Source organism: Macaca nemestrina, chromosome 3, assembly GCF_043159975.1.
Source record: "Macaca nemestrina isolate mMacNem1 chromosome 3, mMacNem.hap1, whole genome shotgun sequence".
Classification (NCBI taxonomy): domain Eukaryota; kingdom Metazoa; phylum Chordata; class Mammalia; order Primates; family Cercopithecidae; genus Macaca; species Macaca nemestrina.
The window spans coordinates 32,426,033-32,452,597 of record NC_092127.1 but is presented as its reverse complement, the minus strand read 5'-3'; the positions used below and the strand labels follow the sequence as shown (position 1 = coordinate 32,452,597).

The following is a 26,565-nucleotide window of genomic DNA, read 5'->3' as shown; positions in this document are numbered from 1 at the left end:
AGTTGTTCGTTCCTCCTGGTAGGTTTGTGGTCTCACTGGCTTCAGGAGTGAAGCTGCAGACCTTCGTGGTGAGTGTTGCCATTCTTAAAGGCGGCACATCCGGGGTTGTTCGTTCCTCCCGTCTGGAGTTGTTCGCTCCTTGTGGTGGGTTTGTGGTTCGCTGGCTTCAAGAATGAAGCTGCAGACCTTCGCAGTGAGTGTTACAGCTCATAAAGGTGGCACAGACCCAAAGAGGGAGCAGCAGCAAGATTTACTGTGAAGAGCAAAAGAACAAAGCTTCCACGGTGTGGAAGGGGACCTGAGTGGGTTGCCGTTGCTGGCTTGGGTGGCCTGCTTTTATTCTCTTATTTGGCCCCACCCACATCCTGCTGATTGGTCCGTTTTACAGAGTGCTGATTGGTGCATTTACAAACCTTTAGCTAGATGCAGAGTGCTGATAGGTGCATTTACAATCCTTTAGCTAGACAGAAAAGTTCTCCGAGTCCCCACCTGACCCAGAAGCCCAGTTGGCTTCACCTCTCACTCTGACACATTTATCAGGAATAATCTGTAGGGCAGATAGACGAACCGAGAAAAATAAAATGTAGCAGCAGGTTCAGGCTATGGAGCAAGCTGACACTTGAGTCTTGAGGTTCAGTAGACACAATGGTATTGGAAGCGGCTGGGCAAACAGAGATGCTAATGGAGAGTCTATATCATGCTGCATGAAGAAAGTCACAATAGAGATGCCCAGTGCTTGAAGTCTGACCTCCCCTCTGCTGGCAATTCTTTTTCATTTCAAAAGTGGCATCTGGCTTGCCACTGGGCCCTGGTATATACTTGAGCTTCTGTCCGGAGAACACCACGTAACTGCAACCTGATCTTCCCATCCTGAAGAAATGGGCATTCTGGTCCATTTTACCCTTACATTTGCCATGATCATCAATATACCATTGTAAAATAGAAATAGAATATACAGATGTTGGCTTTAGCACGTCTACAAGACACAAATTGTATAAGACAGTAGCTCAGACTTCTATCGTACCTTTTCCTACAGCCTTGCTCCTCTCCTTTAATGCACATTATAGCCCTTTGGGTTGTTCCCTGTTATTATCTGTTAGTTTGCAAAGTTGAGGGAAGGACAGGCTTGTTTTAGGAATGGTTATGTATGTTGTATGAGCACCAGCTGGAAGTGAATGACTACTACACAAAACCTCACCCTGGAGTGACCATGAAAGACATTGGCAAACTATATTAGATGACATATCATGTTTTTCAACTTTATATGAAGTGAGAAATTGCTTAAATCCAGAAATATATGGACAATGGCTAATGGGTTGGTCAGCTGCCAAGGGCTGGAAATAACAGAATTGAACTTTTGTGGTAAGGAGATGTGAGATGGAAGTATATGGATGCACATAGAGAGTGAAGACACTTATGTCCTTCACAGATGTCCATCAGAGGGACTATCATTTTGGGAAACTCTTAATCATGAACAAGATGGCCTATCCTGCGGATGTCAAGCAAACTCTTTGCCCAGCCACAGTTGTTCTCTTTGTAAGTCCACATGCAAAATGGCTTTGGCGGCAGCAGGGATGGAAGTTATGTCTGAGGTCAACAGTAGATTCTTCTCTTGTTAAGACTAAACCACTGAGGGCCATTGCTGGTTTGCCAATTTGCCAGTAGTAGTGACTGGAAATTTTCTCATGGAAAATAATTAATGACATGGTCACATTGGAGAGGATCATCAGATAGGGGAAATGCTTTGTTCTCACAGAGTATACACATATTCTAGATGTGAATTTGCCTTTCCTATACTCAGTACTTCATCTGGTACTACTACTGATGGATTATTGGACTTTCAGAATTCATTATCATAGAATCCCTTGCAATGTTGCTTCCTATCAAGAAACACATTTTAGGGCAAAGAGACTGTAGTAATGGATTCATGCCTCTGAAAATCACTCATCGAGCTATGTACTCCATCACTCTAAGGCAATGGGCTTGATAGAATGGTGGAAGAGCCTGCTGGTGGCTCAGTGTTGATACTAGCTTAGAGAGAACACTCTAAAAGGATAGGACACTATAATAAAGAATTAAAGATATGCTTTCAATAATTGGTCAATAAATGATGCAGTATTCACTAATGAGAATGTAAACAGTTTTGGAACTAAGGGAAAGTGAACCCACTCACTGTTACCTTCAAGAGAGTACTTATATAATTTTTGCCTCATGACCTTAGAATCTTGGTTATGGTTGATTTGGCGATCAAGGAAGGAATGTTTCCACCAGAAAAATGGCTATGTTCTAGATGAATTGAAAGCTATATGTCCCTTATCCATATCGGGCTCCTTTTGAGGCTCAACGAACAACTGAAATAAGTGTTTCTCTATTGCCTAGGTAATTGATACTGCCTATGAGGAGAAAGATGGTCTATATAATAGAAGAGATGAGGACTACATTTGGAACCTGAGAAGTTCACTATTCAGTAGAGTGCCTCTTAGTATTCCCTTACCCAGTATCAGTTAACAAAACAAAACACAAAGTCTCTAGAATCACAATAAAAATACAAACATCAAGAACTTGGGTACTGCAGGATTGAGGGTTTGGACTATACACACCAATGAAAGAATTCTGTCTAACCAAGATGTGTTGACAAAATTAATGAAGATATGGAAGGAGTATCTAGTGAAAGTGGCTGTGATATCATTTTTTATTATTTAAATTTCATTATGATAAGAATACTTAACATGAGAGATACCCTCTTAATATTTTAAGTACACAACTTATTATTGTTAACCGTAGGTGCAGTGTTGTACAGATGATCTATAATTCATCATGCTTAACTGAAACTTTATACCTATTCAACAACAACTCCTCATTCTCCCTACCATCCGGCCTCTGAGAACCATCGCTCTACTCTCTGCTTCTACAAGTCTGACTATTTTAGACACCTCATATAAGTGAATCATTCAGTGTTTGTTCTGTGACAGGATTCTTGACTTAATATCCTCAGCATTCATCTACTTTGTTGTATATGGCAGGATTTCATTCTTTTTAAAGACTGAATACTATTCCATTATGTTTATGTACCACATTTTCTTTTTCTATTCATATATCGATGGTTGTTTCCACATCTTGGCTATTGTGAATAGTGCTGCAATGAACATGGGAGTGCTAATTATCTCTTTGAATTTCTGATTTTTATTTTTTGGTTATATACCCAGAAGTAGAATTTCTGGATTATATGGCAGTTGTTTTTTTCATTTTTTGAGAAAGCAACATATTATTTTGCATTGTGGCTGCACCATTTAGCATTCCCACCAGCAGTATACAAAAGTTCCTGTTTCTCTACATCCTCATTAATATTCATCCTTTAAAAAAAATATAATAGCCTATAATAGCCATCTTAACAGTTGTGAGGTGATATTCCCATGCTGATATGCATTTCCTTTATTATTAGTGACATTAAACATTTTTTTTTGTATACCTGTTGGCAATTTGTATGTCTTCTTTGGTGAAATGTTTATTCAAGTCCATAACCTATTTTTTTAATTGAGTTTTTCCTTTTTTTGATATTGAGTTGTAGATTTTGTTTTCATAGTTTGGAAATTAACCCTTTATCAAATATATAGTTTGCAATATTTTCTGTCATTCTATAAGTTGCCTTTTTTTTTACTCTACTGAGTGTTTGCTTTGCTGTAAAGAAGCTTTTTAGTTTGATGTATTCCCACTAGTCTATATTTCTTCTTGTTGCCTGTGCTTTTGGTATCATATTGATGAAATCATTGCTAAGACCAATGTCATGGAATTTTCCCCCTAGGTTTTCTTCTAGGAGTTTTACAATTTTGGGTCTTACATTTAAATTTTTATTGCATTTTGAATTGATTTTTCTGTATAGGGTAAGATAGGGTCTAATTTAATTCTTTTGCATGTGGATATACAGTTTTCCCAATGCTGTCAAAGAGACTGTTCTTTTCCCACTGTGTATTTTTGGTACATTTGTTGATGAGTTGACTGTATATTGGTGTATTTATTTCTGGGATCTCAGTTTTGTTCCAGTGATTTATGTGTCTGTCTTTATGCTAGGATTATGCTGTTTAAATTATTGTAGCTTGTAATATGTTCTGAAATCAGGTAGTGTGAGCCTTCCAGCTTTGTTCTTTTTTCTTATGATTGCTTTGGCTACTTAGTGTCTTTGTGTTTCTATGAAAGCTTTAGGACTTCTTTTTGTTTGTATCATAAATGTCATTGGGATATAGATAGGGGTTTCATTGGATTTGTATATTCCTTTGGGTGGTATGGACACTTTAACAATATTAAGTTTTCTAATCCATCAACAAAGACATCTTTCCATTTGTTTGTGTCTTCTTTAATTTCTTTCATCAATGTTTATGGTTTTCAGTCTATAAGTTTTTGCCTTATTAGTTTATTCCTAAGTATTTTATTTTTTGAAGTTACTGTAAATTGAATTGTTTTTCTAATTTGTTTTCCAGATTGCTCACTGTTAGTATACAAAAACACAACTGATTGTTGTATGTTGATTTGATAATTTGCAACATTAATGAATTCTTTTATTAGTTCTTACAGGTGTTTTTTGTTGTTGTTGTTGGCTTCTTTGGGTTCTGTACGTATAAGACAATGTCATCTGCTAAGAGAGATAATTTTACTTCTTCCTTTCCTGTGTGGATGCCTTTTATTTTTGCCTAATTACAATGATTAGGACTTCCAGTACTATGTTAAGTAGGGGTTTTGAGAGTAGACATCCTTGCCTTGTATCTTATTTTAGTGTAAAACCTTCCAGGTTTGTAACTGTTGGGTATGAGGTTAAACATGGACATTTTGTATATGGATTTAATTATGTTAAAGTAATTTCTCTCTATTCCTAGTCTGTTGAGAGTTATAATCACAAAAGTGTTTTTATAAAATTTTGTCAAATTGTTTTCTGCATCTGTTGAAATGATCATGCAATTTTTATCCTTCATTCTGTTAATATGGTGTATCATATTAATTGATTTTCAATAATTGAACACTTCTTGCTTCTCAGGCATAAATACCACTCAGTTCTTTTTAAATTTTCTATCTCTTAGTTGAAATTCTCTTTTTGATCATGTATTGTTCTCCGGAGCTTGTTAGGCATTTTAAAAATAGCTGTATTTAATGCTCTATAAGGTAATTCATATATCTCCATTTCATTAGGGCTAATTTTCTAGAGTTTTACTTTGTTCTTTTGTTTGTATCATGTTTGCCTGTGTCTTAATTTTCCTTCACACTTTATGTTGGTATTTATGCATTAGAAAAAATTGCCATGTCTTGCAACTTCACTGATTGGCCTTGAATGGGAGAAAATCTCCACCAATCAGCCTGGTCAGAGATTCTGCGGACATTTAAATCCTTCTTATTGGTCCAAACTGCTATCACTGTTCTTAGCAGACCCAAGGCATCTAGAATCTCCTGGATCCCATCTGTGCTCTGAAATAGGTGAGACAGAAACCATTCCCTTAGATAGCACCTGGAGAAGCTAGAACGTTGAATTCTCATTTTCGGTACAGGAGGGAGGGTACTCTTTTTCCCCTCAGGTAGAATCTGGGAACTGGGGTTTTCCACCCACTTACTCTCTGCTGAGCTGGGAGGATGAGTTGTGTTGAGTGCCTGTGTTGCTAGTTCAGACTTCCATGCTTGTTCCGGGAATCTAGCATATGCCAGGTCCTGTGAGGACTTTAAGACAGAAGCCAGTCTCTTGGGTTGCATTCAGAAAAGTTGGAGCATTGTATGTGTAATCTAACTCTTTCCCATCCTGGGAAAAACTGAAAGGTGAGGGTTTCATCTTGATCACATGTTGCTGTGCTAGGAGTGGGGAGTATAGTGAGAGGGTGTCTGGAATTTTCCTATTGGTTTCAGTGTGGTTCATTTCATGCTCTCTTTGAGTTCAGGAGCCTGTCTACTAGTTTTTGAATTTTTCAAAAAAGAAATTGGTCGGCATATTATTGTTGAATCAGTGTGTCTAATTCCACCATCTTGCTGATGTAGCTCCCTGGTGATTAACAATTTAAGTCTTGTAATCATCTACAGATATAGAAAATATGACAGCCACATTTTATGCTATTTATTTGTTCATTTCTCCTCCTATTCTTTGCTTTCGCATGTTACGAAAAACACAAATGGAAGCCTGCTGAATACTTTGACAAGAAGCCTGTGTAATTTCTGTTTTTACTTCTTAAGAGTCAAACGTGTTTACTAAAAAACAAAACAAAAAAAAAAAAAACAAAAAAACAAACTTATGGCAGTTAAATCTGATATTTTAATTACATAATTTAATTAAAATACTATGTAAATTGATAACCTGTGAACAGAGAATGGTTGAAAAGTATGTCAAATGTTCTGGAAAGGATCGGTAATACAAAGAGACAAAAATATTTACTCCATTATGTGTGAGGAAGACCACTGTAAAATAGTTAAGAAAAATCCTCAAAACTGAACAGGATTTAGCATTCTGATTGCTTCATAATATTCTTAAATTCTCACTTCACTTTAAAGAAACCAAAAAGGGAAATGATTCAGTAGATCCATGCTCAAGGTAATGGCCTTGGTCCTACTTTAAGAAAGTGGAAAATGATTACACATTTATCAAGATTAAATCAAAGCTGGAATTTTTTTTTTTTTTTTTTTTTTTTTTTTTTTTTTTTTGAGACGGAGTCTCACTCTGTTGCCCAGACTGGAGTGCAGTGGCACGATCTCGGCTCACTGCAAGCTCTGCTTCCCAGGTTCACGCCATTCTCCCGCCTCAGCCTCCGGAGTAGCTGGGACTGCAGGCACCCGCCACCACGCCCGGCTAATTTCTTTTTTTTTTTTTATTTTTAGTAGAGACGGGGTTTCACCGTGTTAGCCAGGATGGTCTCGATCTCCTGACCTCGTGATCTGCCTGCCTCGACCTCCCAAAGTGCTGGGATTACAGACTTGAGCCACCGTGCCCAGCCCAAAGCTGGATTTTAAAGGTGGCATGTGTCTTCTCTTTTTAATTGTTTTGCTTGGATTTTTTTTTTTTTTTTCATTAGCTAACTTTTTCAAGAAATGGTAACCTTCGTGAGAAACACTATTAGTTTGATGAGTCTCAAAATTAACTTCCACGTGAGGCCTCTTCCCTGAATTTTAGAATGAGTGTTAAGTGCTAGCACAACAGGTAAGTGGATACAGCCCACTGACCTTGTAAACTCAACATGTCTAAAGCTGAACTCATCACTTTGCCTGCATGTCTGCTTTCCAGTGTTTTCTCCAACCCTTGGTAAAACCAACCTCTTGAGCACTCAGCCTAGTACCCTGGAAGTTGGCTTTGTTTTTCCATCTCCTTTGCCTTCTTTACATACAAGTCCACTAACAAGTTTTATAAAGTTTTTATCCTAAATATTTCCTAAAACCAAACTTTTCTTCTTATCTGTGCTATTACTCCCTAAATCCTTGCTCTCATTACCCTCACCAGGAATATGCACTTCTAACTGATCTCCCTACATTCAATATGTTTCCTTTTAAATACATTTTGAAATAGCTTCAAAAGTGTTGCATTAAAAAGGCAGATCTTAAGATCTAACCTTCAAAATGCTTCTCTTATCCTATGGGATAAATACATAGTTTTTGTTATTGTCTTGTGTGTTTCTGCCGCTCCTTTTTTGACACTTCCCTTTCTAGAAACATCGAATTCCTTGTAATTTATGGACCTCACACATGCTTTTGCTGAAGTCATGGTATTTCCATGGAGTGTTCTCCACTGTTAATTCCAACCCTCCACCTAGCTAACCCTTACTTGACTCAGTTTAGGTCTCAGTCTTTGAAGACCTTTTTCTATCCTGAGCTCCAAGATGCAATGAGCATTATAGATTTTTTTTATTGCTGTCATCATATTGCCTTAATAATTTCTCTACCTTTCCCATTTCTTATTTCTCTCATCACATGATCTTCATTATTTACTTACTTAAATTCTGGGAACTTCATAGGAAAGACATCTGTTGTGTTTACAATTTTATCCACCCTATCAAGTACAGTATTTGAAACATAGTGGCCCCTTAATATATTTTTTGAATGAATGAATAAACTGAAACTCTGTATCTTCCAATAAATATTTCTGGTATAGAATGGCTGTCTATAGGGATAACATTAATTAAAAATAATATAATCAAAGCCTCTAAACAATCAAAAATGAAAACTATAATTATTTTTCCATTTTGAACTTTATTTTAAATTTATTTTTAAAAATCTTACAAAAGCCTAGCTTTAGCTATGCATTGTAGGGTCACAAACTTTATCTTATTGAGTCAGTGGTTTAAAATTTTGTTATAAAAATGTATAATAAATATTATATTAATCTGAATAACTATTTTCATACCATTATTCTTTATCTTATTTAAGGAATTAAAACTCCCCAGAGTGAATATCCCTTTTTTATTTATAGCCCTGAGTAATTACAGTCCTCATGTTTCCTTCTTTGTTTGTTTCTTTTGCTCTGTGTTAGCCAATAGAATCTTATGTTTGAAACGTGGGTTTCTTCTGCAAGAACTGCTATCCTTTGCCATCTTCTGCTGAAAGTAGGAGGATACTCATTTTTTTTTACGAATGCTGCATTGCATCTTAGTCTTTTAGATATCCTACATTTTTACAGTCCCAGATAATCAATAAGAACGGAGGGAGTGAACTCCACTTTGGTCAAACTACTTCAGTAGGAACTGCACTGACATTTAAACTTAATTTTGATAATAAAGTCAGCTAAAAGTTTGCTCTGCCAGTAATTTCAAAACTGTTAACCAACCAACTAACTAGACTAACAGATGATATGGTGGATCACATTTTTTATTTCTTTTATTTTTTACTGTAACTTACAATTCTTGCAGCAGAAGCAATAAAGTTTTACATAATTGCCAAAATCGAACAGTAGAGGGCAGAAAATAGCAAACTCTGTTTCTTGTAGCACACTATTCTAGTCAAATGTAGATTAGTTGTTGTGAAATTTTCAAAATTGATTAGTGATCAATTTGAGATACATATTCTTGAAATAGGTAGTTGCTACATGAAAAAATAGAGCTGTGTACATTCAAAAAATAAATTCCAGTATTTTTCCATGTATTTGTATAAATAACCATTTACTGTAGTCAATTTAAATTTATTACGCTTATATTGACAGGATTCTGTACTTGAAACATACATGCTATTAAAACATTATAAGAAATTTGAAAAAGTCTCATGAGTGATCATATTAATAAAATTACACTGATATAGGAAATAAGTTTTCAAATACGTGAAAGGTCTATACATAACTACCTTGTGAACACAGGTACATAGACTAGCAGTTGAATTACAAGTCACGTTTGCTAAAATTTTTATTTCCATCTTATATATAAATTGTAATTGGCCACTAGACAGTAATATTTTTCTTGAGCTCTTACATGTTAGTTACTATACTCTATGATTCAGCAAATTGTTATTTTTACAGCATTTGTTTTTTATAGAATGTAACTCAGTCAATTTTGAGTTCATATCTGCCCTTGACTTTGAAATAGGTTAAGATGAAAATAGTTTTAAAACATTCTTATTTTTAAAAATTCAATTTACCTCAACTCACATTTTAAACATCACATTTTTTCATATTCAAGCTTTGCGTCTCTCTGTCCTCACTCTCTTTAATTCTAAGTTACTTTCTATGAAATTAAAGTTTTCCTGTGGAAACAAGTGAATCGAGAAAAAAAAAGAAAATAACTACAGAGGTATTTTAAATTTTGCTCTGTTCTGTTATTAGTGCTTTTACATTAACAATTTTAAATAGGGAATAATTTCCAATCATTTTTTATGCCTCACATCACAAATAATGTATGATTTATTTATTTGTTATGTTACAATTGTGAATATATGTAAGTCATATCTCATTTTATTTTTTATTGATTTATTGTAATTTTAATTAATTTTATGTTATTTTTATTATTAATGTTTTAAAGGTTAAATGCATTTTTATTTAGAAGACCTGCTTTATATATAGTGTGGAGTACTTATACTAATAAATTCTAAGGGGTAAAATTAAGAGATATTTTAGCCTATAGTTTATAAGCTTAATAATACATTAAAGCTATTCTCACTTCATGGTTTAGGACTATATCAAAAAGAGGGAAAGGTCATAATTTGAAATGACAGCAATATAGGATCAAAGAGCCATAGAAGCCACTTTGCTCATCATCATTTTGAAAATGGGAAAATTGAGGCCAATGTGATTAAGAAGCAAGCATAAGATAACGCAGTCAGCAATGAAGCTGCAAGCACAAGAAGGCAGCCTGATAGACTCATGGCATTTTGGAATACTAGCAGTTCTCTTTTTAGTACTGTAAGCTCCAATTTCCCTCTTCCTGGAAATAGTTCCTTGCTCTCAATCCTTCTTTATTTGTTTAAACCACTAAAGACATAGAACTTGGTGGGGCTTTTCTGAGTCCGCAGAGGGAATTGTCAGAGCAGGTTCCCAGGAATGGGCTTGGAAAGTGCCGTGAAGAGCATAAATTTCACACAGGAAGTCCAGTCGTCTATCTCCCCATCAATTCTCTTCCCTCAAACTTTTAATATCTAACCTCATCTTTCTTTCCCAGTGGCCCGCGTGTTCAGTGCGGCGAGGTAGCTTACTTTCTTTAGGCAGTGATTTTTGGAAACCCAGGGTCAAAACGCGATGGGGAAACAGATTTCTAAGTAAGTCTCTGGGAAAAATATCTGCATCTTTGCGGCCTTTCTAGACTAGCTTCATCTTCTAATCACTTTCCTCTAATAGCCTTTCGTGAAACCAGAGTCTCTTGCTTTCAATCTGTATAAAGCAAGGGCTTCTAGGAAACGAAGTCTACATGACTCTACAACGGGAGGGATTGCAGTGTAAGCTGCGAGAAAGACCCGTGCGCTCTGTGACTAGGCGAGTCAGCATCACAGCCCAATGGAAAATACTCTAAAGATGGGATTTTCATGCAAAATATTTAAAAGATTCCATCTTGATCTCCTGTGCGGCTTTAGCATTTAAAGATAGAACTTGGGGTTCTCCCCGGATCCTGGCTACATCCCATGAAGCCCAACTACACAATTTTGGAATATTTCCTCCACGGTGCTTTGCTTGCTTGTTTGCTTTCGGTTGGGTCAGGTGAGGTGGATGACAGGGCTTCTCTATTGCTAAATGGGTTTTCACAGGAGATGGAAGATAAAAATCAAAATTATTTTTAACGTAAGACAGCAGGGCCTGGTGAGAGGACGCTTCGCCGCCAACAATGAGCAATTCGGCTTCTATAAAGCAGCCGGAAATCAGCTTTGCTGCATTTGGTCCAGGTTGGAGCATCTCCGCAACAACTGCAATAGCCGCACAAAGGTAGCTCCCGGCGGGGAGCGACGCGCTGTCCTCGGTGCTGAAAGGCAGAGGCGAGCTGTGGGCGCTACAGCCGGGTAGACCCGAGGTCTCGCGGAAGGAGAGCGGCTATGGGCCCCGAGCTGTGCTTTCTCAGCGCCGCGCATGCGACGCGTCCACGGCGGTGCGGGGTGCCGGGCGCCGTGCGGGGGAGGGGGCGCGCGCGCCCGCCGCCTGCCTCGAGTCGCGCACGCGCGCCTGGGACTGCCTGCCCCTCTCTGTGACTTGCCTGTGTGTGTGCGTGTGTGTGTGTGTGTGTGTGTGTGCGCGCGCGCGCGTGAGTGAGAGAGGAGAGAGGGAGAAGAGAGCGCGAGAGAGGGTGAGTGTGTGTGAGTGCATGGGAGGGTGCTGAATATTCCGAGACACTGGGACCACAGCGGCAGCTCCGCTGAAAACTGCATTCAGCCAGTCCTCCGGACTTCTAGAGCGGGGACAGGGCGCAGGGCATCAGCAGCCACCAGCAGGACCTGGGAAATAGGGATTCTTCTGCCTCCACTTCAGGTTTTAGCAGCTTGGTGCTAAATTGCTGTCTCAAAATGCAGAGGATCTAATTTGCAGAGGAAAACAGCCAAAGAAGGAAGAGGAGGAAAAGGAAAAAAAAAAAAAAAAAAAGGGGGTATATTGTGGATGCTCTACTTTTCTTGGAAATGCAAAAGATTATGCATATTTCTGTCCTCCTTTCTCCGATTTTATGGGGACTGATTTTTGGTGTCTCTTCTAACAGCATACAGATAGGTAGGTACCCTTTGTGCTATGCTTTTGAATTGTGCATAATTTGGTGGTAATCTTTGTTCACAGTGTACAAATTAATTCATGTCGTGTAGACTTATGTCATACCTTGACTACATTCCAGATTTAAACTACCTAAAATATACATGTTTTTCTTAGGATGAAGCAAAAGGAAATGAGTATGGCTTTGATACAATAGAAGAAAAGGTCCTCTCATTTCAGATCCCCAAATTTTATTAATTCTGCCTTAGCGACATTTTCCAGTTTGCTCAGATTTTCTTGGGGTCTGAATACAAAGCTTGTGATTACATGGAAAGGCGAAGGTTTCTGGCCACCTACCTCGTCTTCAGACTCTCATCTGGGTCTTGACCTCTTGGCTACCTTTTGGATATTCCACCCCCGCTGTCCGAGTCTGTAGATGTGTTTATTCGGCCCATTAGCGTGAATAAGAGACTCTTGGACTGTTGGGCGCTAGCGCGCGCCCCTCCTTTCCCTCCCGGGCACTGACACTGTTCTCTTGCTTGCTGTTTGTTCTTTGCAGGGGGGCTATTTCCTAGGGGCGCCGATCAAGAATACAGTGCATTTCGGGTAGGGATGGTTCAGTTTTCCACTTCGGAGTTCAGACTGACACCTCACATCGACAATTTGGAGGTGGCAAACAGCTTCGCAGTCACCAATGCTTGTAAGTAATGAATATTCATGCCTTTCTGCTGCTGCACGCGGAAGGCTAGCGAGTGTGAGTGTGTGTGTGTGTGCGTTTCTGGGGTGGTGTGTGCGTTTCTGTGTGTCAGTGTGTGGGTGTGAGTGACTGCACACGCGCGTGCGTGTGACGGTGTAGAGAGAAGGTGGCTGTAATCTCGGGGACCCCCGCTGGCTGGAGGGGGCTGAAGAGAGAGAGAAAGGACTTGAAGAGTGTGCGCATTAGGGAGCTGGGGTGAGGGTTGGAGTCAGGGAGGGCGGCTTTCTTGGGTTCAAGGGGTTTTCGCTCATCTTGAGTGCTTCAGGAGAAGCCCTCCCACCTCGCTCCCCATCGAGCGCCTGTTGGCACCCTGCCCACAGAGAACACGTTCCCCAAGGCGCGCAGTCTGGCTGTTGGACAAATCCCACGGGGGACTGCTGGAGCCCGGTGACCTCCTGCCCCAGCAGCTGCAGCTCGCCCTCGTGGCCCCCAGTTTAGATCCGCAGTCCCGGCTGGGCTCACCCTACCGCCCTCGCGAGCCCCACGTTCTCCTCTTTGGGACAAGTTGTTGAAATGGTTCTGGAGTTGGGATCGGGGCTGTTACATAAGGCCCACCCGAGGGGCGAGGAGCGGGGCTGACGCAGGCCCAGGCCCGCCGGGTGGCGTGGGGGTGGGGCGGGGAGGCGGTGGCAAGGGGGAGCGCAGTCAATTTCTCCTGCTCAGTTGCGCTTCCGCTTAAGTTGGAAGGGGCGAGGCCGCCAGGGGCGCCGCAGTCAGCTTGCCAGCCGGGCGCGCTTTGTTCTCAGGTAGCTGGGCCCCAGCAGAGGCAGCCGGGGGAAAAGGACTGGAAAGCTGTGGGATCCTGCCGAGTTTGAAAATCTGAAGAAGTCGCCGATCAGCCATTTTAGTCTTTGCAGTGCTCCATAATAGCCCTCTCCCTCCACGCAGTGCTCAGGGACTCTCTGGAAAGCTCTGTGATGGATTCAAATAAAGTACTAGAAACCAAACAATTAGGGATCTAAAAGGATTGGTGGGGAGGCCAGAGGGCCCGGTCCCCTCGCTCGCTCCCCAGCGCAGGCTTGGGCAGGCAGTCGCAGCCACTGTGCCTTCCTGCCCTCTTCCCAGCAGCTGCCATCATTTCCTGCCGCCCGCCCTGAGGTGATTCTTTCCTGTCCTAATGTTCGAAGTCTTTATTTCATAGATAACAATTTGGGGGAGATTTGCGGATGGCTCACTTCCCACTTTGGCTAGGGAGCTTGGGGAAAATTACCACAGGAAAAGCCCAACTGCAGCTTTCCCACGTCACACAAACAACTGGTTGCCATCCCTCCTCCCCATTTTAAGCTTTAGTCATATATTCCATAATTTAGCTGGACTATCGTATCGGGCCCATCATCAACTCTTGCAACTACTGTCACCCAGACTAATGAAGAAATAATTTTCTTAGACTGATAGAATAGGGGCATTGTGTGGTAATTTGGGATTTAATTGTTTATAATGGATCTATTTAAGAAGGTTTCACTGCTATATATTTTCTTCAAATGTTGACGGCAAGTGAGAAAAGAAAGAAGAGCTGGTATAGGGGTACAGAACCAGAGAGAGAAGAGGAGAATTGAAGTGGATTTGCAGCTTTGAAAAACGCCCGTAATAGAATATCTCAGAAAATTTTAGTACATGACATACAAAGAAATTGACTTAATTAAAATTTGAAGGCTTCTATATTTGACCTATTTACCTAACAGATTTAGACTATTCATTTGATATCAGTAAGTTCCAATTTTTCCTGAATTATAAGTTTATCATGCAACTGTTCTGAGTATCTAACTGTATATAATTGTATACTTACACGTGAAAATGCTTTGAAAAGTAATGAATCCTAAGGAACGGCTGTGGGTATAGGAAGGACATAGGTTTTAAATGTGAAGTGAAAGTATTGACAGCTATACTTTTTGAAAACAGTCAGTGATTGGCAAGTTCCCTCATTGGTGAAAATGATGAGAACTTTCTGAAAAAATAACATATGTCCATTGACAAAATGAATATTCCTTGATTTCAACAAATGCTAAACTACTGTATTGGGGCTTTGTAAAGATAAAAGACTGTGGGTAGTTTAGGTTATTAGGTTTAGATACTCATTCTTAACATTTTTGAATTTTTTAATATAAATTTTTCCAAAATAAAATATATAGCCAGAATATGTGTGTATATATATATATTAAACACATATGTAAATTCATACATTTGCAGAGTGAACACATTCATGTAATCAACTTGTGGATTTCTTTTAAAAAATTACCACGCAATTTAATTTGTCTACAGTTCTGAGAAGCTGGAATAATCAAGTCTTCATTTGCACAGTTTTTTCCCCTCCTCAGGAAGTGAAGCTAAAATAAATATGTTCAGATTCCAGAGCCTAAAATTACCCCTGCACGGATTATTATAGTAGGATAGTAAAACAAACTATTTTCAGGAACTGAACACATTTTGAAGATGACAACATGGGAATTCAAAATCATGACATTTGCAGCTTTCATGTTATAAGTAATCCTACTGATTGCTAAAAAGAACTAGGGGGGTACTGTGATAGAAGAGAGGCTCATTGGACAGAAATTTCTGGAGCTGACATTAACTCATTGGGCAAATCACTTAACTTGTTTGTGACTCCATTTCTTTATTCTCTGAGACATTTCAAAAGTTAGAGATTGCAAAATGAAATAGAGAATTTGTATCCTTTTTTGTTTGTTTGTTTGTTTTTGTACTATGGACAATAGAAAACGTAAAATTAGTTTAACTCTTTAGAGACAGAATGAGAGAGAGGGAAAGGGAGAGATGCTTATGTAAACTGCAATCACAAAGTCAAGAAATGGATGAAAATCTCCAGTGTCAAATTTGTCAAGATGGGTCTTGATCGTTTAAATCCTGCTTAAGGTTTTTCTCCAATGCTTATCCTTTGTTTTATTGCCTTTTTATTCAGGGAAGTCTGTGATTCTTTCCTTTATAAAGTGGAAGCAACAGCATTAAATACATTGACAGCTAAGATCTAAACATCTTTTTCCCATTTCCTCTAGAAATCTCAGGAATTTTGCGAATGACATTATTAGATGATAGATATCATCATGCAATGCTCTTGAAATAGCTTGCTCTTCCAATCATAAAAATCCCACAGAGCTAAATTTACATATTAAAAAGTGGATTTTTATACCTTAGTAATATAATTTCAAAAGGGAAAAGTTATTAGTTTACTAATGTAATTTTATTCCTGAGATGGAGGAAATTATTTGGAAATGTTGAAGTTGATGTTGATATAAGGACCAAGGGAGATTCACTGAATGGGTTAAGGTTATACAAAGAAAATGAAGTCATTCTATTCTGAACTGGGTAAAATGACTGTGTGTGTCTTACTGAGCTCCCACATCCTTCCCTTTCACAATCACAGTGGGATAATGAAAGTACCTATTTTGTTCCATTTGTTTCCATGGGTACCTGAGGCAGTAAGACAGATTTTCAGTTTCTTTCATTTTTTCTCCATCATTCCCTTTTTCTTTTCCTCTCTTCTCTCACTCATTTTTCCTTTCCTCCCTTCCTGTCTTCTTAGCTGAAAAGAGTACTAAGATTTTTTTTTCCTGAAGGTTGTTCAAACATAAGCCTTCATTATGAAAAATACAAAGCATAAAACCAGAAAAAAAAAAACCCTGAGATTAGTACCTGATGTGTTCAGCAGTTGAAATCAGCGATGGGTCCCAGGAATCCAACCATTCATTCAATAAATATTTAGTGAGTGCCTTCAAGGTGTCAGAGAATAAATGACTGCTTTTCTTCATGTTAACATTTTTTTTTTCTAGCCTTTTCCCTCTAGGCTCTTTTGAATAGCTTTCAAAACCTTGTAGGCCTTCATGCCTTCAGTGTGCATTGGTAGCTGTGGTCTTGTCTAGGAGCTTTAGTATGAGGGTATGAGGGTATTCCAGTAGTTCTTAAACACAAGCAGTTTAAAACAGCAACTAAAAAAAATCTGCCTTTTTGTGAAAGTAGTAACTTTCACATTAATATATATACACCACATATTGTATGTAGTTAACTAACAAAATCAATAGCAAATTTTAGGAAAATATTTTTACATTGTGAAAGATTTTAGTAAACTTTGATGCCCTGCTAGGTACTAAAGCTTACTTAAAATGAAACTGTGTAAAAGGGCTATAAACATGAGTACTTGATTCTACAGAGCTTGAAAATTAAAAGTATTAAATATTGAATTTACTCCGTAAAACCTTCCCTTTCTATTTCTTTTGATGACTGAATTTTACAAATGGTTATTAGTCTAGTTAAAGATAATTTAATAATTTTATATTTCAATTCCATACACCAAAATAAATTATAAAAATATTAAATTGAAGGAAAAAGCAAATAAAAATCTACTTTTTCTCTAAGCCAGCAGATGGAGATGTTGGAGAAAATATTGCTGTTTCATAAAACTGTTGCGCACACGGAATGCCTTTTAAAACATTGTAAACAAATTTATTTAGATAAACTGAAAAAAATGACATCTAATTGGAAGAAATTATTCCAAATGCTATCTTAAAAATAACTTTCATTGCCTTTTAAAAATAGATTGCCGTATATTTTGTGTTTTAGAAGATAAAGACTGTTAGAAACAGAATAGATTGTAAATGCTCTTGGAAGATTCTAAAATTATATTTTTTTAACATTTTTAATCTCAATTCCCCAGCTATCCTTTTCGAGCTGTATTTATTGTCATTAAACTTTAGTCACAAATTACTGAGATTTTGTATCTGTCTTCACAAAATTAATTGATGGTTGCTAAGCCTTTATTGCACTTGGATGAATGGACTTCTGTGTGTATGTATTTATAGTTATAGAGTGTAAGTAGTTACAGATTGGCTACACTAGCCTGTTTCGTCATGTTTGTTGAGGTATTTACTAACACCTAGAGTTACAGACTTTAATATATGCAAAACTTTCATAAACTAGACTCAAGTTGGACTTTCTTAAGCAATGATGAGAATTCATGTTATGAAGAAAACCATGAACACGTGCCAGGACACAATACTGTAAAAGCTGGTGTTGTAAATATTCAGTTATATTCAATTGGAGATTTTGAGGAAATGCCTCTTTGTATGTCAGAATAATTAATCTGTTATTGAAGTATTTGCAGTTAAAATTTCATACTGAGTGTGTATTAAATAGAAATCAAAGAATGGCATTGGTTGAAATATTCTATTTTGAGATGAGAGCCACTAAGTATTGAAATAAAAATTACCTTATGAAGCTATAGAAGCTTAAATTAGTAAGAATTTATTCTTACGCTATGCTATTTCTGTTTGAAAGTCTTACAAACTTCAACCTGCTGGCTGAAGAAGGATGGGGCATTTTCATTTCACATCGTCTTTAAAGTGCTAGGGACGTTGTACTGAGACGTTATGACAAGTGACTGCTGATTCATGCCCAGATCTCAAATTTTCTCATAATCTCTTCCAATATCACTTAGCAAACTTTCAAACTTCTTAGAACCTTGAAAATGTTAAGGAAGGCTAAAAAAGAGCAGTTGTTTTTGAGTTATTTCAGTATGTTGCTGTATAATCGAGTTTTCAGAGAATATGTGTTTTTCCTCTCTTCCTCCTCCTCCCTTTTTATGAAAAAGTCAATAGAAGTACTTAATCTGCAGAGCAAATGCTATTACAAGAAATACAGTCTAAATTGAGATACAGAACTGTTTTTAAACAATTTTTTTAAGTGAGAACAGTGCATTCATTCAGAGCTAAAATCATGTATATGATGTAAATATTTGATTGAAATGTTAATGGCAGCTGGGTGGATTATATTTCCTTTCTTTTTACAGTAGATTGTACTGACAATACCCCAGATTTCATTAAGTGTTTGCTTTTTTATTATGATGATGATTTTAAGTAAAAATTTCTCAGGTTTTCTCCAATGATCTATAGAATTGCCAAATCTCTCGTATGGCTGTGTCTCTTCAGCACAACAGGAAAATAAGTTGCTGAATTCAATGTGAAAATTAGAAAATCACACAGGATTTGAAAATGTTCAAACATCAACATGTTTATCAAATCAGGTTTTTCTAGTTTGGAAAAAGAAGGAATGTAATTCTTACAATGCCATTCATAAGATGTCTAACACCTATTTTATTTCAGTGCTATTCAATTTTAAAGTGTTTTGTCATCTTTGATAATTTTAACTTACAGAATGAAAACATTTTAAAATTGACAAGGAGAATGTAAAATGTGGCCTTGTTGAAGACAGGCCCTTGTTGCTGTTAACTGTGTGTTCTTCACGAAGTCTAGCTCTGTTTCTAGTGCATTGACTCACCTAATAATTATTTACCTATTCAACACATTTAATTTTACAGTAGATGTTCTTATCATAAATTATAATTTTTAAAGTTAGAATTTGCATTTGCTGTACATTTGGATTTCAGAATACACAATTTACTTTGTACCTTCCTTGATTCCTATTTAGACAGAGGTGTAATATATTTTTCACTTTCATCTACAACCTAGATATTTTCAAAGTTGTTATTTTTATCTCTAAAGTGATATTGATGTATGTTAAAATGATATGCTGAATATATGTACAATATATACTTTGAAGAGGATTTATAAATGCTAACTCTTAGGATGATGCAAAAACCATGTTGCAGCTGGGCGCAGTGGCTCATGCCTGTAACCCCAGCACTTTGGGTGGCTGAGGTGGATCACCTGAGGTCAGGAGTTCAAGACCAGCCTGGTCAACATGGTGAAATTCTGTCTCTACTAAAAATACAAAAAGTAGCCGGGCGTGGTGGCACGCATCTGTAGTCTCAGCTACTCAGGAGGCTGAGGAAGTAGGATAGGTTGAAACCAGGAGGCAGAGGTTGCAGTGAGCCGAGATCACACCACTGTACTGCAGCCTTGAAGACGTTGAGATTCCGTCTCAAAAAAGAAAAAAAAAGAAAGAAAGAAAGAAAAAAGAACGCTCCCCTGCACCCACCCCTCCATCCCCCCAAAAAAACACACCAAAAAACCCCCAAAAACAAAAATCTTGTTACAAGTGGGTAGAACAGGAGATGCCCTTATAAGGCCCCTGACTGTTATGGGTCTGCCAAGCTTCAATTTTGGTTTTAGATGTTCCAAAGATGTGACCATACATATTCCTTGAATGGATTTAGATTTGTTTTAGTAACGCCCTCCCTGCCCCTAACCAGGATATTTTATACTACAATCTTCTATATTAATTCCTTTAATTAATTTTTAAAATGTACAGAATCACAAAAGTATTATTTTTACTTTTTAGATGATATCTGGGAAGAGAAGTTTCTGGACATAGTTTCTCTTTGTGGACCAGTTGCTCTATTTGCATTAATTTGTGAAATTATTTTGTATTCATATCCTTATTTTTTCTTTTTTTGGGGGGGGCCTGCAGTCTATGTTTAGGGTTTGTTTTCTAATAATTTTGTTTTGTCTTATTTTCATTCTGTGGATAATTTTCTTGGGTGAAACACCTTGTTATTACATGTTCAATTTTTCACACATTATCTTGTTACTGGGAAAATCATCCGAAGTGCTTGATACTGCACCAGCCTGGGTGACAGGGTAAAAACTTGTCTCAAAAAAACACAATAGAGTCTTGAAATTTATCGGTATCTTCGGCTGAACAGAACAAATAAATTTAGGAGCTACCAGATTCCTTATAGAAAGGGAATTGATGAGTAGCTAGCTTCTTAGATTGTATACATTTTTGTATCCTTATTTCTCAAACAAATGACATATGTAATGTTTATAGTTTTACTATTTGGATTGGTCTTCAGAATTTTACTTTATAATTTTATGTATTTATGGTTATGTTAATACTTACATTTTTCCTGATTGTTTCAGTATTTCAAATATAAACACAAACTTGGTTGAATTGTGAAATGGCTTAAATTTTAGTTCTTCTAAAATACTTTCAACAGGGCATTTTATTTCTATGAAGTTTATGTACCCTTCATGTAAAATTGATTTTACATTATAAATACTATGATATTTACTTGTTGTAGTCCTCTAATACTTTCACGCTGGTGAATTTCAGTGAATCTGAGAAGGTACTCCAGCAATGTAAATATTTTTAGTCTAATCTTCCTAAGTACCCAACTTACTGATAGAAATGACTGAAATGTGTTTATGTAAACTAAGTATATTCTATGCTTATTAAAACAGTGGAATATTACCTGATTCTTTATCCCTATAAGAATAGAATATGACCTAAATTAATGTCTAACTTCAACATAAATTTAAAGGAAACTCAAGTTAAATAACTTGATATGAGAAAAGTTTCCTCAGCTCATAAACCCTTCGCAGCTAAAATTCTCTATATTAAAATACCATTCTGTTTCAGACTTAGCATTCATTTTACAATTTCTCTAGCATCAGTATTCAAGATATTGCACTAAGAATATGTCAACAATTTGTTTATATATATATTATTTTTTGTGCATGAATAAAAGGATAGAGTGGGCATGTTCAAAGAAATAGTTTCAGGGTAAGGGAAAATATTTTTTCCTTATTGTAGATTGAAATTACTGTATTTATTAAAAGTGATGGAGGGGAAGCTGTGGAGAAAAAGGGAAAAACTAAGAGGCAGCATAACTTGTACTTGAGAGGGTGGTAAGAATTTGGAACTCGAAATTCCTTCCTTCCTTCCTTCCTTCCTTCCTTCCTTCCTTCCTTCCTTCCTTCCTTCCTTCCTTCCTTCCTTCCTTCCTCCCTCCCTCCCTCCCTCCCTCCCTCCCTCCTTCCATCCCTTCCTGCTTCTGTTCTTCCTTTTTTGTTGTTTGTTTAAGCATCTTTTTGATTTGATGTTTGCTTAGGTTGCATGTCTGTGGTCAGTCTTCTATATTAACCTTGAGCTACTATAGAACAGTGAATTCTTATAATAATTTTAATTTTATCAAATAATGGAAGGTAGTTATTATTTCTAGACGGAGACATGAAAGAAAGGAGGCACTATACACTTGGTTTTGATTTTTTTCCTTTTATTTTATTTTGTTTTATTTCTTAGAGAACGGGTCTCACTCTGTCCCCCAGGCTGGAGTGCGGTAGAACTATCACAGCTTGCTGCAGCCTTGAGCTCCTGGGCTCATGCAATTCTCCTGCCTCAGCCTCCCAAGTAGCTGGGATTACAGGACCATGCCACCACACCAAGCTATTTTTATTTTATTTTTTATTTTTATTTTTCTGAGATGGAGTCTCGCTCTGTCACCCAAGATGGAGTGCAGTGGTGCAATCTCGGCCCACTGCAACCTCTGCCTCCGGATTCAAGCAATTCTCCTGCCTCAGCCTCCACAGTAGCTGGGACTACAGGCGCACGCCGCGACGCCCTGCTACTTTTTGTATTTTAGTAGAGATGGGGTTTCACCGTGTTGTCTAGGCTGGTCGCGAATTCCTGATCTCAGGCAATCCACCCACCTCAGCCTCCCAAAGTACTGGGATTACAGGCATGAGCCACCATGCCTGGCTGCAATTTTATTTTTAATTTTTGCAGAGGGGTTCTAGCCATGTTGACTGGTCTACTCTTGAACTCTTGGCCTTAAGTGATCCTGTCACCTTGGCCTCCCAAAGCACTGAGATTACAGGCATGAGCAACCATCCTCGGCTAACAATATGCATTTCTCTGAGGCAAAAACACAAACTTAAAGCACTTTGTTATTCTGGGCTGGCAAAAAGAGCCATCCTTGAAAATTATGAGGTAAAATACTGACGGAAAAGGTTTGAAAAATTTTATAGGTAAAAATATACAATATGGAATGTACTACTAGACTGTGAATTTTATAGGGAGCATAGAATGTGTCATAGTAAACCTTGTATCTTGCTTGAGGTACTTGAAATGTAGCAACTCTTTTTTTTTTTTTTTTTTTGATACCTTAAGTTCTAGGGTACACAACGTGCAGGTTTGTTACATATGTATACATATGCTATATTGGTGCGCTGCACCCATTAACTCGTCATTTACATTAGGTATATCTCCTAATGCTATCTCTCCCCCTCCCCCCACCCCACGACAGGCCCTGGTGTGTGATGTTCCCCTTCCGGTGTCCAAGTGTTCTCATCGTTCAATTCCCACCTATGAGTGAGAACATGCGGTGTTTGTTTTTTTTTGTCCTTGCGATAGTTTGCTGAGAATGATGTTTTCCACCTTCATCCATGCCCCTACAAAGGACATGAACTCATCCTTTTTCATGGCTGTGTAGTATTCCATGGTGTATATGTGCCACATTTTCTTAATCCAGTCTATCATTAATGGACATTTGGGTTGGTTCCAAGTCTTTGCTATTGTGAATAGTGCCGCAATAAACGTATGTGTGCAATTGTCTTTATAGCAGCATGATTTATAATCCTTTGGGTATATACCCAGTAATGGGATGGCTGGGTCAAATGATATTTCTGGTTCTAGATCCTTGAGGAATTGCCACAGTGTCTTCCACAATGATTGAACTAGTTTACATTCCCACCAACAGTGTAAAAGTGTTCCTATTTCTCTACATCTTCTCCAGCACCTGTTGTTTCCTGACTTTTTAATGATTATCATTCTAACTGGTGTGAGATGGTATCTCCTTGTGGTTTTGATTTGCATTTCTCTGATGGCCAGTGATGATGAGCATTTTTTCATGTGTCTGTTGGCTGCATAAATATCTTCTTTTGAGAAATGTCTGTTCATATCCTTCACCCACTTTTTGATGGGGTTGTTTTTTTCTTGGAAGTCTGTTCGAGCTCTTTGTAGATTCTGGATATTAGCCCTTTGTCAGATGAGTAGATTGCAAAAATTTTCTCCCATTCTGTAGGCTGCCTGTTCACTCTGATGGTAGTCTCCCTTGCTGTGCAGAAACACCTCAGTTCAACTAGATCCCATTTGTCAACTCTGGCTCCCACTGCCATTGCTTTTGGTGTTTTAGACATGAAGTCCTTGCCTATGCCTATGTCCTGAATGGTATTGCCTAGGTTTCCTTCCAGGGTTTTTATGGTTTTAGGTCTAACATTTAAGTTTTTAATCCATCTTGAATTAATTTTTGCACAAGGTGTAAGGAAGGGATCCAGTTTCAGCCCTCTACATATGGCTAGCCAATTTTCCCAGCACCTTCCCTATTTCTTGTTTTTGTCAGGTTTGTCAAAGATCAGATGGTTGTGATGGTTGTAGATGTGTGGCATTATTTCCGAGGGCTCTGTTCTGTTCCATTGGTCTCTATCTCTGTTTTGGTACTGACGGGGCTCATCTTAGTAGAACAGAGAAAGGTTAGTCTTTCAGTTTATATTATACTTGTATTATATTTCTATTTCCTTAACACCTAAGTTGAAGATATTTTAAAAATCATTTAAAATATTTTTAGTGTTTTAAAAATAAAAATATTTTGGATTTAAATTATTTTTAACAATTCTACATATGTTTTAAAAGTATTAGTGTGTCTTGGAAGAATATTTAATAATAATTCTCAAATGATATGTAATTTTTTGTCGTTGAGGCTAACTATTCAAAAGTTATTCAAAGGACAATTTAAGACTCAAATATGGAACACAGTGAGTAGTTTTATTCTGAAAAATAAGGACCATAACATATGCAATAATTAGTTAGGCCTATATATTTCAAAATATTGTCATACACACTTTAGTGATGCTGATTTGGAATATTGAGAACATATTCCTTTTGGGCTTTATGTAAGCTATTATGAATTACATATATTTAAGGGGCTGCCTGTGTTCACTCATCCAGGTAGCACAGAAATAGCTCCCACATTTCTACAGCGTGGGAATGAAGCATCTCTCATCATTGCAAGTCTGGCAGAGAAAGGTCTGGAAGTGGAGATCTCTATAGGGGTGTATGTGCTTTGCAACGTTTTCTTGAGAAGTACATTTCAAATCATGTCGTGATTTTTATCTTTATTCATGTGTTATCTGCTGTTTGTGAGAAATTTAGAAATTTCTATCTTGATTTTAATCTATGCATGAAGTGGGAGAATTTTGACTTTATAATTGTCAAGCACTTTTATTATTTATAATTTTACTTTTATATTTTTTACCAGGTTTTTAGTTTTTACTAGTTTACGCTATTATTGCTAATTTACATATAGAAAGGAAATTTTGAGAACACAGGCAACAATTCAGAAGGGGGTACGAGGAAGCTCTGTATATAGTTTGTTCTTTGGAGGGAAGGACCATAAAATCCTCATCTTTATATTTCAGAGCACACACAAGTTCAGGGTTGTCATCTTAATGATGAATACACAATTTTTCATCTGCGAAGATAAAAAAAAAATTGTAGTTTGTAGTTTCTTTGTAGTTTGTAGCCTGGATGTCTTGGGATACAGAATAGCATGAGTTAAGCATCTGCACTTGGAACCAAATTCTAGTCCTTGTACTAGATGTATGACATTGGACAAGTTTCTTAGTCTACGTCTCAGTTTCTACCTCCGTAAAAGGGAATCAGACATTATAGGATTGTTTGGAAGATACGCAGTAGTCATAAAACACTATGAGCTGTGTTTGGCACATGTAAGCCCATAAAATTAGCAATATTTTATTATTACTTACAGTGTTCGAATTTTTGGATTGTTTTGATGAGCACTTGCTTTGAGAGGCAGAAGACAAAGAAAAATACACTTCTAATTTTCTTGCTGGAATCTTTTTCTACTGTTTGTATACCTGGGCAGGACATAATGCCATATAGTGACAAAGAAGAGACTAACAAATCATATAAGTTGCTTAAAGATATATTTGGTGCACTATAGTACGAGAATGATTTTTAAAATCTGAGGTGTTGTAGCTCGAGTAGTACTTTGAATTCAATCTTCCCCTTTATTGCATGTCACTTACACTTTAGGATGTTGAACAATTTGAAACTCTTGTATTTTTAGTAGATATTTCAAGCACATATTTAAGATATTGCAACATTCCACGGAACTGAGAGCACATTGTGGATTCCTAATGTTTTATTTTATTTAATTAATTAAATTAAATTTATTTAAATGAAAAGCAGCCAAGAGAACATAGGCTTTGGTATTAGGCAAAAAATAGGTTCGAATATGATTAGTAGCTTCATGATACAGCCTGTGTTTTTTTCTCTTTGTAGAATAAGGCTCAGTTTCCTTGTTATATCTGATAATATTATTGGAGGCATTACATGAGAAAATAAATGCTCAGATTAATTTGTCAGAAACGTTCCCAGTATTTCTTTCCTCCCTCTATTATCAGCTCTTTACTGATATAAAACCTAAACCCCATGCTTAGAGCGATGGAGGAAGGTGCTGCCTTGAAAAAGCTTAGATATTTTATAACTTTATGTATAATTTTTTTCTTTCTGAAACACTTTCATATCTGACTGATCCTCACTGTAGCTCTGTACAACTCTGTAGCATAAGTGGAATTGTTATTATACCCATTTACAGAAAACCAAACAGAAATTTATGTGATTTGTTCTTAACTGCTATAAATTTGTGGAGAAGCTTTTGCCTGCAAAACAAGTTGGCTAATTCCTAAACCAGAGCCTCTATTCGTCTCAGTTGGCAACATAGCTAGTATATGTGAATGTGCAGACATGAATTAAAATTATGGCTTCACTATTTACTAGTTCTATGACTTTGTATTAATCAGCTAAACTTCCTAGTCTCGTTTTCTCCTCTGTAAAATGGGGGTCTTTATAATACCTGCCTCCTAATGTGATTGTCAGGTTTAAATGATAGTAATTGCCCTATGTAATATAGTGATTAATATTGCTAATTTCAGTGATTCCAATTCCC

General features: G+C 37.3%; 1 protein-coding gene across 4 annotated transcripts in view; it reads left to right on the top strand.

The window, feature by feature from the left end:
* Positions 1-11,615: 11,615 nt before the first annotated feature.
* The window catches only part of LOC105488623 (glutamate ionotropic receptor AMPA type subunit 2), a 147,727-nt gene continuing 132,777 nt past the window's right edge, over positions 11,616-26,565 (top strand). For 2 of the 4 annotated variants that reach the window (XR_011620875.1, XM_011752848.2), the window contains exons 1-2: positions 11,616-12,118; positions 12,654-12,794. Coding sequence is in view for 3 of the 4 variants with exons in the window: in XM_011752848.2 (XP_011751150.1) it covers positions 12,031-12,118; positions 12,654-12,794 (229 nt within the window). In the remaining variant the exon portion in view is untranslated. The remainder of the gene's footprint in view (positions 12,119-12,653; positions 12,795-26,565) is intronic. The other 2 variants (XM_011752846.3, XM_011752845.3) reach the window with 1 other exon arrangement.